This window comes from Pinus tabuliformis, chromosome 6, assembly GCF_031772625.1.
Source record: "Pinus tabuliformis cultivar Carrire ecotype Pingquan chromosome 6, CPIR1, whole genome shotgun sequence".
NCBI classification, from domain to species: domain Eukaryota; kingdom Viridiplantae; phylum Streptophyta; class Pinopsida; order Pinales; family Pinaceae; genus Pinus; species Pinus tabuliformis.
Genome location: NC_142292.1, coordinates 1,238,845,224 through 1,238,859,154, shown reverse-complemented (window position 1 = coordinate 1,238,859,154; position 13,931 = coordinate 1,238,845,224). Strand labels below are relative to the sequence as shown.

The following is a 13,931-nucleotide window of genomic DNA, read 5'->3' as shown; positions in this document are numbered from 1 at the left end:
GACACGCTTCAGGGTAGCCAGCCCACTCTAGAGAAACTCCTTGGAAAAAATCCAAAGACGAACAAAAACCAAGTGCAGGGTTCCAAGAGAGCTCATCATCACAAAAATAAATGATGAAGATCGTCTCTTGGAATTGCAGAGGAATGGGGAGCAAAGTGAAAGAAGAAGCAACAAGAAGTCTTATAAGAATAGAAGCCCCAGACATTCTTCCGATCTAGGAGACCAAAATGGAGGACAAGGAGTTTCTCCAAATCAGTAAAAAATTTTTGAAAGGAAGTAGCGGACATGCAGTCTCAGCACGGGGAGCCTCTGGGGGTCTGGGCTCCCTCTGGAACCCTCTCAAGTATAGGCTGGTCACCGAGTTGCACAACACCCACTGGCTGTTTTTGAAGCTCCAGCCTTTGGACTCAAGGGAGGCAGTCAGTCTTTTCAATGTCTATGTTCCAACAAATATAGGGGAGAAAAGGGAGTGCTGGGACTCCATCAGACAACTGTCGAAGTTAGAAAATTTGGAAAACATCATTGTGGCAGGGGATTTAAACGTTACCATGCGCATGGAGGAAAAGCGAGGAGGAACAATCATAAGGGAACCTGCAAGGGAATGGGTGGAAAACCTCATGCAGGACTGGGATCTGCTCGACATCCCTCCAGAAAATGGTAAGTACACCTGGTCTAACAAAAGAATAGGTCCTGGTCATATTGTTGCTAGACTTGATAGATGCTTGGTGCAGAGTTCCTTTCTTCTGCTGGGCTTAGAATCGAGATTGCATATCGTCCCATGTAGCGCTTTTGATCACAAGCCAATTTTGCTGGAGATGTCGGGCCACAAAGATCTTGGTCCCATCCCCTTCAGATTCAACCCTCTTTGGGTTAAGGAACCAGAGTTCCTGAAGCTGGTTCATGACTGTTGGATTTTGCCAGTAAAAGGTTCCCCTTTCTTCATATGGGAAGAAAAGCTTAGAATATTGAAAGCGGTCCTCAAAACTTGGGCCAAATCCCTCCCCTCCCCTGCAAAAGAGAGAAAGCAGGCCCAGGACAACCTCACCCACCAACATGCTCAAAGTGAGGATGCAGAAATCACTAAAGAAGTTCTAGACAAGGAAGCTGAGCTCCAGCAAATCTTCCATAAAGCCTGCCTTTCGGAGGAAGAGCATGGGAGACAGAAGTCAAGGAGTTTATGGCTTAAAGCAGCAGACAGAAATTCTGTCTTCTTCCACAAACAAGCTCAAGCCAGAAAGAGCTTCAATTCTATTGCAGAAATTAAAGATGGCAGCTCAACTCGCAAAGATTTTGATAGCATAAAGAGAGCAGCTTTCAATCATTTTCAAAATCTGTATAGAGAAGAGGGAGTAACGGACCCTAACTCTAAATTCTTGGAGGCGGTTCCTCCTAGGATCTCTCCCTCAATGAAACAATAGCTTGAGGTGAAGATCTCTATTCAAGAAATAAAAGATGCTCTCTCCAACATGGAGCCGGACAAAGCCCCGGGCCTGGATGGCTTCACTGCAATATTCCTTCAAACCTGCTGGCAGATTGTGGAGAAAGACCTCTACAAAATGGTTTTGAAATCGCAAACTTGCCAGAAAATTAGGGGCAACACCAATTCAGCCTTCCTTGCCCTCATCCCCAAGGAAAAGGGTGCTAAATAATTCAATTGGTTCCGCCTCATCTCTCTTTGCAATATTGGATACAAACTGATCACAAAGGTCATTGCCAACAGACTAAAAGGCATTCTTCCAGCCATCATCCTGGAGAACCAAGGCGGATTTGTTCAAGGGAGACAACTTGCAGAAAATTTCATCTTGTTTCAAGAGGCGATCCACTCGAGCCAGCTTCGCAAAGAGAAAGGTATGGTAATTAAATTAGATTTAGCTAATGCTTTTGATCGGGTCAGACTTAGCTTTCTTTGGGAGGTCCTGAAAAAATTCGGCTTCGGAATGGGTTTTTTAAAATGGATTCGTGCTTGTATTGCTGACCCTTGGATCGCCCCTCTGGTGAATGGGAGAGCAGCTGGTTTCTTTAAAGCCTCAAGGGGGCTTAGGCAGGGTTTCCCCCTCTCTCCGCTCCTCTTCGTTCTTCATGTTTCTGTCCTGAGTTTCTACCTGGATCAGAAACTGGTTGACCAAGAGATCCTGGGACTCAATATAGCAAGAGGTGTTAAAAATGTCAATCACACCCTGTTCGCGGATGATACCCTCTTATTAGGGGCTGCCTCCGTCGGATCTGCTTCAAGTTTTAAGGAGGTCATGGACGACTACAGTGAAGCTACAGGCAACAACTTAAACAGGGGTAAGTGTAAAATCTTTTGTTGGAATATTTCGACTTCCACCCTTACAATCATTTCAAGAATTCTGGACTTCACTGCTTCCCTTAACTAGTCCTCCTTCACATATTTGGGCCTCCCCATTTTTCGTAAATTGGCTTACAGCAAAGATTGGGTCCCTTTGTTGGATAAATTTAAGGCCAAAATCTAAGCTTGGGGGTTTTCATGGTTAAATCTCGCTGGCAAAACTGTCCTCATCAATTCCGTTCTCTGTAGCCTACCCATTTTCCAATTTCTTTGTAATTCTAGCCCCTTCAGGCATGAAAATGGAAGCCTTCATTTTCAAGTTCTTCTGGAAAGGGGGCAACCATAATGACAGGAAAATCCCATTGGTAAGTTGGGAGAAAATTTGCAAGCCCCAGAGTGAAGGAGGCCTTAACTTCAAGGATCTCAGCCTCCAAAACATAGCCATGGGTGCCAAGATCTTTTGGAGAGTCATTGGATCACATCCAGGCTGGGCGCAAAGAGCTCTTTGGAGGAAATACTTCAAGGGAAAGAGAAAGAGATGCTTGGACGACCCTCTACCCACCACAGGCTCATAGCAGATCAAACTTTGCCAAAAAGCAGTCCCTTTAATCAGAGACAGAGCATACTGGATTCGAGGAAACGGTGAGGATTACAAGATATGGGAAGATAGGATCATGATGAATCCACCCTTATCGTCTCACAGTTCCCTTCAATCGTTGTGCTTGTGGTTGGATAACACAGGCTGCATCACACTCTGGGACATCTCGCAGTGGGAAGGCAAATCATGGCTGCGGTGGAGACTCCCACCCATCCCTCCTGAGCTGTCTCAAGCTCGCGATCTACTCCTTGCATCGCTAAATGGGATGGCACCTCTGAGCGTGGGTAAGAAGGACGCTCGAGGATGGGGAGCCGCCCCAGGACAGTACACGGTGGCACAAGGCTATAAGAGTCTGCAGGATCGACCTCATGTCCCCCTGAACCCAGCTGTATGGAATGGGATCTGGAACATTAAATCCATGCCCAAGGTCGACGCCTTTTGCTGGCTGTTATGCCACAGAGCGATATTAATAGCCGACAGACTGCAGAAGAAAGGCTTTCAAGGCCCCTCCCGCTGCCATCTATGCTGTGAAAATGAGGAGAACGCTCAGCATATCATGCTGAACTGTAATTATTCAATAGAAATTTGGCAAGGACTTCTGATCTTTTGGAAATCTGATTTCACTTTGCCCATGACTATACCTGACCTCTTTGCAAATTGGCGGAATTACTACCCTAAAACTCTCCCAAAAAACAAAAGATTCAGAGCGGCATGGCTCTCCCTGTCGAAATTCGCTTGCTGGTAGATCTGGCTCGAGCGCAATAGAAGCATCTTCAAAGACGAAAGTCTCAACTCACAGGTTATTATCATTAAAACAAAATGCCTTTGGAAAGAAAGTCTTTGGGATTATCTGTCGGAGCTGAATCCGAGTTAGCATGACTTAGATTGGGGCACCTCGATGGGCCTCCATTTCTCAGGCGAAATTAGGCACCACAAGATCACAAAAGAATGGCAATTCAGGGGGAAGGAGAACGAATTGTCGGATTTGCTTCTCAAGCAATCCAGACCTTCTTTGTTCTTTGACGGAGCAACGAAAGGCAATCCTGGATTGGCTGGGGTAGGAGGCATTATAAAAAATAAAGAGGGCACAACAGTTACAAAGTTCGCTTGGGGATTAGGGCAGTCAACCAGCATGCAATCTGAAGCCTTGGCACTTCTGCAAGGCCTTAAGCAAGAAAAGGCTATGGGTCTCTCAGAAGTCAGCATTATAGGAGATTCTCAAGCCATCATCAAAGTCTTAGTAGAGGATTCCTCTCTTGTAGACATCAGCCTGACAAGAATCATTTCAAGAATCAGAACCTTGATGAAATCCTTCCAGACTACATCTCTCCTCCATGTCTTGAGAGAAAATAATAAAGATGTTGATATAGAAGCCAACAGGGCAGTTCCTCTTTCCGCTGGCTGTCTCTTGGTAGACAAAATTGAGAGTTGGGACTCCATTCCATAACGATTGTCATGTTCTTCTGCATTTTGCTGAATCAGTTTGTTTGTCTATTTAAGATAGGGAAAATAACAAAGATAGAATCGATAGTCTTGAATAAATTTCATGGGTACCCGGGATTTGGGACCTCTGATCAGCTAGTGGAAGGAAAGTTTAAGGGCTATGCCCGACCAAATGTAACCGGTGAAAGGCAGTTTGGCCAAAGATTAATATAATTCCATACCCGTTCTTGTGAAAAAAAAAAAAAAAAACTTTGAAAGAAACATGACAAATGTCAAGCGAGCATCCCTATTGTGATGGAACCCCAACCTTATCCTAGTGTGTGTGCCCTTTTTTCTGAAGTGCTTTTTTCTATTTTCTTTGTTGTATAAATTGATTTGTCACGTGACTTCATTCCACATGCACATTGAATCTTGAGGTCGTAATGGTTATGTATGGTGATGGTTAAGTGTTGTTTCAATGTGTGGAGAACACCATATGATTTTCTAGCTTCTCCTTTATCGCATTTGGACACTTAATTGATAATAACACTTGTAGGAATCTTTGTGTGCTTTAACACATTTGCAATCAATGTTGGCATGAATCATTTTCTTAACACCTGGCTTGTATGAACTTCAATGCTTCTTTTTTTTTGCGTGGGATATATATCCTACATTTTTCAAATGAAAAGGATTCAAGGCATTTATATGTAACATTGCATATAAGGCCTTCTGACGCGTAGTGCAATGTGTTTGCCCTTGTGGGTTCCTCCCTCCGGCTTGGTGCTTGTTGCATTGAGCACTGCTTGACTTGGTTGATGTTGGTAAATACTTGGTGGTCTTCGATTTTGAAATAGATTTGGACTTGGATATTGGGTGTTGACCCAATATTTTTAATAAGAAGAACATTAGAATATTAGCCCTGCATATGAATCGTATGAATCTGAGATAACGCATAGTCATATAAAGACCAAATTTTTAACCCGAGAGTCTTCCAAGAAACAAATTAGCAAATTTTAAAACAAATTGTAGCATTTCTTGACAAGAATATGTTACAACAAGTTGCACACAAAAACATGTGAAAACATATTGATTTATATTACATTTGATTATTTAAACTCAACCCTAAGATTTTGCACAAATTAATTGGTTCTTAGGTTGATTCATTTGTTTGTGTAAGCTTCATGTATGTATATTGTTGTACAATTTTGTTCAATTAATGAAAATTCAGTGAGGAATTTATTCTCTAATACTCTTAATGAAAAATTGTAGTGTATGAATTCATTTCTAGGTTAGCTTCATCAATTTCCATACCATAAATTAGTCAATACCTATGTTAATTTAGACTCATCATAGCATGTACTACCAAGAACTTGAACACTCATTTTTTTCTTATCGGTCCTTTTTTTATTATCTTATAAAATAAAGGTTTATTCATACCAAGTTTGGACTCTCTAAATACAATGACCTAGAAACTTGGTTGAGGACATTTTTTCCACCAAAAGTTTGTCTTGAGTGAAATTCGTCTACCCCATGGTGCTTGGACATCACTACAACTCTACATACAATTTCATGGGATAAGTTTCTGTCAATAGCATAGGTATATTTTTGGATACCTCTATCTAGTATTTGGTTAAGGACCCATATTCACAAGGAGATGGTATGGAATCTAATCCCCTCATAGTCTATGCATCCTACAATTCTACATGCAACCCCATGGGTTGGATTTCTACTAATGGTGTGGGTAACTCATCAAATTCCCTAGTCTAGAATTTTAATAGATGAATCATCCAAATGTAGTCATTCTTTGTTGCAACCCCACATATAACATTTTACATTGAATCATAATTAATGACATGGATACCTTACCATATGTTTTGACATTTTAATTAAAGACCCATATCCACATGTAGATGGTCAATTTCAGCATACTTATCAATATGTTGATAATTTTTTTTATAAAATATGACAAATATACAAATTGATATTTCTCTCATCGAGAATATCGTTGTCACTAGATATGTGTACAAGAACAAGACAACCAACATAAAGACAATAGGCTACCTATGAGTGTTTCGAATTCCAATGAAGGCCACCTATTGCTTACAATGTGTTGGCATAAATATGCCAAGTTTTAAATGATCTATTGGGAAATGCTCACTCTAAAAAATATTCATACCATTAGAAATATTATCATGTCTAAATGAGAAATTGTGGTGTGATAAATAATTATAAGGTAATACAAACTTAAGGTAACATTATAATCCTTATACCTTAAAAATGATAAGAAACCAATCATTACAGTCCTCTTTGAGGAGGAACCTCCTTTTACAATGAACATAATGTACAAGACAATATTTGATGATCCTAAGACTAGGTCTCCTTAGTTCATATACAAGAGATAAATGGTATAATTATAATAAAATGGAACCATGAAGGCTTCTAGCCTACATAACTATATAACAATATAAATGTAATCACTTAATATCGAGGGCTTAATAAGGGGCTATGGGGCCTATACAAGGCTTAACATGTCCCTCCCCTCCAAAAAAGTGTTCTCCTCAACACTTGACTATCGATGGGTGTTTATTCATAAACAACTCATTTTCCCATGTTGATTCTTCCACTAGTAGGTTCTTCCTTTTGATGTAGTGCTCAATAATTGCTTGATTTCTAAATTACTTAGTATTTTTTTCTAAAAAAAAATAGTTCTAGTATTATTTTCCCTTCTTCATTAATCTCTAGTAGAATATTTTCGAATGGGATCTTGTCACCGATTATCTTCTTATGCAAGAAACATGGAAAACTGGATGTGCATGTGAAGATGGAGGCAGCTACAATTTGTAAGCCATACTTCAAATCCTATGCAACACCTTATAGGGGAAATGATGCCTCGTAGCTAATTTATTGTCCTTTTGTTGCTTGAGGGGCATTTTTTTATATGGTAATAGTCTCAATCCCCCACTTCAAATTCCCTTTCACTGCGATTTTGATTTGCTTGTTGTTTCATCCTATTTTGTGAGATAACCAAGTTTAGTCCTTCAATAGTTTGAGAACCTATTGTTGGTGATATATGTGGTCCTCTACTGCTTCAGCCTTTATAGTCCCTTTCAAGGGTGATGTGATGGATGGAGGATGATATCCATAAAGTGCTATAAATGGTGACATTTTTTATGAAGTAAGGAAGGATGTGTTGCATCACCATTCTGCCAAGGGAAACCATTTGACCCATTGTATATGTTTATCAAATGCAAAGCAATGTACATATCCTTCTAAGAAATTTCTCACAATCTCAACTTTCCCATCCAATTGAGGATATTAATATGAGTTGTGAGCTAACTGAGTACCCAAACAAGAAAATAATCCAATCCAAAAAAAATTGGTGAAAATTGGATCTTTGTCACTTATAATAATCTTTTTTATTCCATGTAGCTTTTGGACTATTTCCATGAATGCTTCTGGCACAATGTTTGCTTTAAAAGGATGAAGAAGAGAGCAAAAGTGGGCATATTTTTTCATTTGATCTACCACTACCATAATTACACTCTTTCCTTCAAATTTGGGCAAACCCATAATAAAAAGCATTGAGACTAATTTCTAATGTTGGCTTAGTATGGATAATGGTTGAACGAGCCCTTGGATCTTAATAGTCTATCCTTTATTTTCTTGGCATACCACACATTCCACCAAAATTTTTTTCATGTTTGCTTTAATACCTTTGCAGAAAAAGGAAAAAGAAAAAATTCTTGATCCTATGGTATGTCTTTAAGAACCGTAAATGTCCTCCTACGGGAGAAGTATGTAATTCCAAAAGGACCTTCTATTTGAGTTGAGAAATCTTAAAAAGGTATAAGAAATCTTGATACGATAACAAATTATTTTTCCACGTACATTTTTCTACTGCATTGGGGTCCTCCTGTAGTCGTTCAATGATCTTGCATATATTCTAATGATGTTTCCATTCTATCCTTGCTTCTTCCACCTAGTCATATTGTGGAATGGAAATAGCACATAGTAAACCATTTGTGTCTTCCTCTTTCTTTGAGAGTACATTTGCCACAATATTTTATTTTCCCTTTTGTAAATAATTTCAAAGTCATAACCTAACATCTTTGTGACTCATTTTTGTTTCTCTTTAGTAGATATTCTTTTCTCCAAGAAATACTTAAGACTATCATGATATGTTTTTACTTTGAAGTACCTTCCCATTAAGTATTGAGACCATTTCTTAATGGCGTGTATTGTCGCCAACATTTTTTTTTCATAAATGGGTATGAGTAAGTTATTTCCTTTAAGTTTGTTGCTTTCAAATGCAATGGGTCTTCCTTATTGCATCAAATTTATACCAATTCCATGCCCTGAGGCATCACACTCCACAATGGCTATTTTTGTGAAGTTAGTGTCACCAATACGAGAGTTTTACACATGGCCTCCTTAAGTACTTCAAAAAAATTGGTTGTTTCTTTAGTCCAAGAAAATGCTTCCTTCTTCAATAATTTTGTTAGAGTTGTTTCTATTTGACCATAATTATTGAAAAACTTGTGATAATATCTTGAAGGTATTTCGGATTGGTCATTCTCTCATTTCTTTTATTTCGTTAGGATCCATCTTGAAACCATCATGTGATACAATATGACCCAAATATTCCACCTCTTGAACCCCAAACAAACACTTGGAAGGATTTGCATATAGTTGTTGCTCTTCCAATAGTTTCAAGGCACTGTCAATATGTTGTACATGCTCTTCCCAAGATTTGTTGTAGATTAGTATGTCATCAAAAAATATTAGCACAAATTTCCTAAGGGTGGGTTTGAAAATAGAATTCATCAATATTTAAAATGTTGAAGGTTCACTTGTAATTCCAAATGGCATAACCAAAAACTCATAATGACCTTCATATGTTCTAAAGGTTGTTTTAGAAATGTTGTCTTGCCTCATTTTGATTGATGGTATCCAGAACGAAGATCCAATTTAGTAAATAAAATTTCTCCTGGATCTAATTACCTAACAATTCATCAATTATAGGAATAGGAAACTTACCTTTGATTATCATTTTTTTGAGTTGCATGTAGTCTAGACACATTCCACCAAACCATCATTTTTTATAATCATCACCACTAGTGAAGAGAAAGCACTCTGGCTAGGTTGAATGATGCCTTCCTTTAACGTTTTTTGAAGCATATGCTCAATATCACTCTTTTATGCATGTGGATATTCATAAGGATTGTACACTTCTAGGTTGTAAATGAAGAGCATGGTCATGCAATTGGACAAGTGGAAGACCCCTAGGTATTTGTTCAAATACCTTAGCATGATTGTTGATAATATTTTGGAGATCCACTGGAGCAGAGGCTATAGATGTTTGAACATCTAATGATAAAATTTGTGCAACTACACCATGGTGTCTCTTTTTAGAAATTTTGTCATGCTATTAGAGCTTATAACTTTATTTCATTTCCCTTGGATACCTAAGCTCAATTTCCTTTCCTTCTAAAAAACAATTATGAAAATATCTTGGAAATTAATAGCCATTGTTCCCATTGATTGTAACCATTGGTCCCCTTATGCAACATCAACACCACCCATTTGGATTGAAATTATGGGACTAACTAATAAATACTCTCCCATATTCAACTTAATATTACGGTACTTCCCTAAACAACTTATGGTCCCTCCATCTGCAATCATCACTTGAAATTTTGGTGTTGGATACATAAAGAAATTAAGAAGTTTTTCCAATTTGTAACTGATGAAGTTATGGTTACTACTTGAATCAATCAATATTCTTACCTTTTTATTTTTGATATATCCTTCTATTCTAAGGGTTTGTGGAGTACTAATGTTGCTTAATGCATGACACTAGATTGTTGGAGTAGTCTCTTCTAGCTCTAGATCTTATGAAGTTTCCACTTGTTAATCTTCTTCATATTCACAATCTATGTAGAATAATTTCTTCCCACTACATTCATTCTCTTTACTATACTTGTCGTCATAGTTGAAACATCACCCTATTCTCTTTTTTCACATATTGGTTGAGGAGTCGACTTTGTCTATTTAGGAAAGAGAGCATGAATTTCTTTATAGCTATTAGTGACAATTTTCTAGTGGTCATGTTTTTACTTTCAACTTTCATTTTCAGACTGAAAGCATGCTCTATAAATTTAGGTTCTAAGAGGCACACCTCATGTTGGATGTTTTTCTTTAAAGTCCCATAAATAGTTCTAACAAGTTATCCTCTAAAATATTCTTCACATTCAGACTCAACTTTTGGAATTGTTGAATGTGCTTTGTAACTGGACCTTTTTGTCAAATATTTATCAATTAACTAAAGAATGTGTTGTTCTTAATATCCTCACAATGTTCTATCAACTCCTCGGTAAAATTGGACCAAGATATAACAAAATATTTTTTTCTTTCACAAAACCATTGATACCATACATGTTGCTCTTGTTCTGAAAACATGGATGCACTATTTACCCTTTGTAAGGATGCCACATGGTGTAGATAAAAGTATTTCTCCATTTCAAATATCCATGTTACAGGATCATTACCATCAAATTTCCTCATATCAGTCTTCAAAATGTAGTAGTTTCTTTGTGCCAAATTGAAACCCTGATGACGTGGATCTTGGATTGAAAAATCATGATTATAGTTTTGTGATTCAAAACATGTGATCTCCAATTGTGATAGCATAATCCTCATATGATATTAATTCTCAACATTTTTCTCATTGTGTTCATGATTTCTTGGATTTCCACATCCCTTTTAGGAAGTCTCTCGAAGAGAAAATTTTCCATGAAAATCATGGAATTTTATATTTCTTTCTTATTTTCATTCATCTTATTTTCTATTCCTTCTATCTTCTTGTGTATTCTTTATTTTTACAATTCCAAAGGTGTGAAATCAATTTGATGTGCCCACTGAAAGTTATGGTCCAAGTTTCACGATCTCATCTTAGTGTGGTCCAAGTTTCACAATTTGAAACCTCACAAAAAAATTAGAAAAAATGGTGAACTAACCTATTTGAGATTTATTTCAGAAGCATACAGAAGCCCTAACTTCCTTGAATTATATCTCCAAAAATATAGTGAACCAAGGTCTACAATTTGAACCTGATATTTCCTGAGATGTATTCTCACAATTCTCCAAGTTTCACCATCTAAAACCTCTCCAAAAAATAGTTATATGTAACATGTCATATTGACATGTTTGAAGCAGCGAAACTCTAATATCATGAGCTCTGATACAAAATGTTATGATCCTTGTGCCTTAAAAATGGTAATAAACCAATATTATAGTCCTATTTGAGGGAGAAACCTCCTTTTACAATCAATACAATGTACAAGACAATGTTTGATGTTCATAATACTAGGTTTCCCTAGTATATAAATAAGAGACAAATGGTACAATTATAATAAATGCAATCATGGGGTTTTCTAGCCTACATAACAATATAACAATAGAAAAATAATCACTCGATATCTAGGGCTTAATAAGGGGTTTTTGATTAACATGGGGCTTCTATAGGGAATAAAAATACATGGAGAGATCATTAACTCTAATATATAATATCGAAATTATATTTATATTATAACTCATGTAAAGAAGAGGGGCAACAAGTGTACAGGGTATGCTCTATAATCCCAAAGAAACAATAGTAGCCACATTCACCTAAGGTCTTGGCATAACTTCAAACAACCTAAAAAAATCTTATCCACTATGCACCTAAACCAATTAGCCAAGGAAGCAAGTCTGGGTCATTAATTATGTTGAGAGACTCTTTGAATACTATCAAAACTACAATTGGCGACTCCATCCAATTGAATTCTAAGCTATCTTTGGCCTTAGCCAAGACAAGAGAATAAGCTAAAAATATGTACAAAGTACACCTACCATGTGGAAAACAGGGAATTCAACCAAGAAATGAATTACTAGGCCAAAAGGGCCTCCTCTTTAACCTTAGGTCAATACATACAAAATGGGGAGACATCCATCTATATTATTCCCTAATCTTTGAATTATAAGCCATTCAACATTTATTAGTCACATAGCTCAACGTTAAATATTACTCAGTACTCGATTGGGAATTAGAGCTCAAATGACAAAGCTCATCCCTTCCCACATCTACTTCTCTATTGATTCTCCATATTGAATTCTTGTGTGGCAATACATTCAGACACTATGGGTTTATGCAATTAGATACAATGTGAATAATTTAGTAGTTGTGGTTGTTTCTATATATGATTAGGTTTTCAGGGCACGAGACTCAAGCAAGAAGTTTGGAAATTTGAATATGTTACGTTGGGGGGATAATTGCAAAGATTATTTGGAAATTGGGTGCCTTAGGGCATAGTGCCTAGCTTTGGTTTATTTGCACTTGAATTATTGGGATTCAATTTATCCCTCTATTTTTCATTAGTCTTTTATTTTTCCCAAGGTACTAATATTTGATGATAGTACCATCGACTAGGTACTTCCACACAAGTCTAAGTGTCTGGATGTGTCGAAGTCATCCAAAGGACCCTTACCCTTAGAAAATTACTTGAATTAAATTAATTATTAGAGGAATTGATTTTTAAAAGGAAAAATGAGTTAATATAATGAAATGAAAAAATCATTTGCATTAATGAATTAGATAAAGCTCAACTATTAATCTCAAGTGAAGTTGAGATCTAATCTCAACAGTTAACCACTTCGAAGATTAGGGTTGTGGATTAGTCAATAACTCAAATTTATAAAAGGCTAGGTTAAGGGAAGACACGCATTAGTGAGCACAATACATAGTGAGACAACAAGATCTTAATGATTAGGTGGAGAAGAACATTCATGCAAGTGTGTAGCTTTCAGAGAAAGATAATAAGGGGTTAGAAAGGAGAAGGATTCAACCATAACCAAGATCAAATGACATGTTTTCAGATTTTTATCAGTTGGAAAAAATCCATGTTTTGTCATCTATAATTTTCCTCGGTGGGAATTTATTTTCCTAGTTAGGAAAGATCATGTATGTTATAAAACTAGTGTTAATGGATAGAAAAATAAAAGGGTATAATTTCTATATGCATGTATATAGAAATGCTTGTGTGGTAATACATTAACATTATGGGTTTACAAAATTAGCTACAATGTGAATTAGTAGTTGTGGTTGTATCTATATATGATTAGGTTTTCAGGGAACGAGACTCAAGCAAGAAGTTTGGAAATTTGAATATGTTACATTGGAGAGATAATTGCAAAGATTACTTGGAAAGTGGGTGCCTTAGGGCATAGTGCCTAGCTTTGGTTTATTTGCACTTGAATTATTGGGATTCAATTTATCCCTCTATTTTTCATTAGTCTTTTAGTTTTCCCAAGATACTAATAGTTGACGATAGTACCATCGACTAGGTACTTCCACACAAGTCTAAGTGTCCACATGTGTCAAAGTCATCCAAAGGACCCTTACCCTTAGAAAATTACTTTAATTAAAGTAATTATTAGAGGAAATGATTTTTATAAGGAAAAATGAGTTAATCTAATGAAATGCAAAAATAATTTGCATTAATGAATTAGATAAAGCTCAATTATTGATTCAAGTGAAGTTGAGATCTAATCTCAACCGTTAACCACTTTGAAGATTAGGGTTGT

At 37.0% G+C, this 13,931-nt stretch overlaps 1 protein-coding gene across 1 annotated transcript; it reads left to right on the top strand.

Annotated features, from left to right (window-relative positions):
* The first annotated feature begins 227 nt into the window (after positions 1 to 227).
* On the top strand, positions 228 to 1,418 carry LOC149263168 (uncharacterized). Its single transcript, XM_089386688.1, has one exon. The coding sequence runs from the start codon at positions 228 to 230 to the stop codon at positions 1,416 to 1,418; it is 1,191 nt and encodes a 396-aa protein (XP_089242814.1).
* Positions 1,419 to 13,931: the final 12,513 nt, after the last annotated feature.

Bases quoted from the DNA above. Each gene is read 5' to 3' on its own strand.
- LOC149263168 (XM_089386688.1), top strand. From the start codon at position 228: ATGGAGGACAAGGAGTTTCTCCAAATCAGTAAAAAATTTTTGAAAGGA.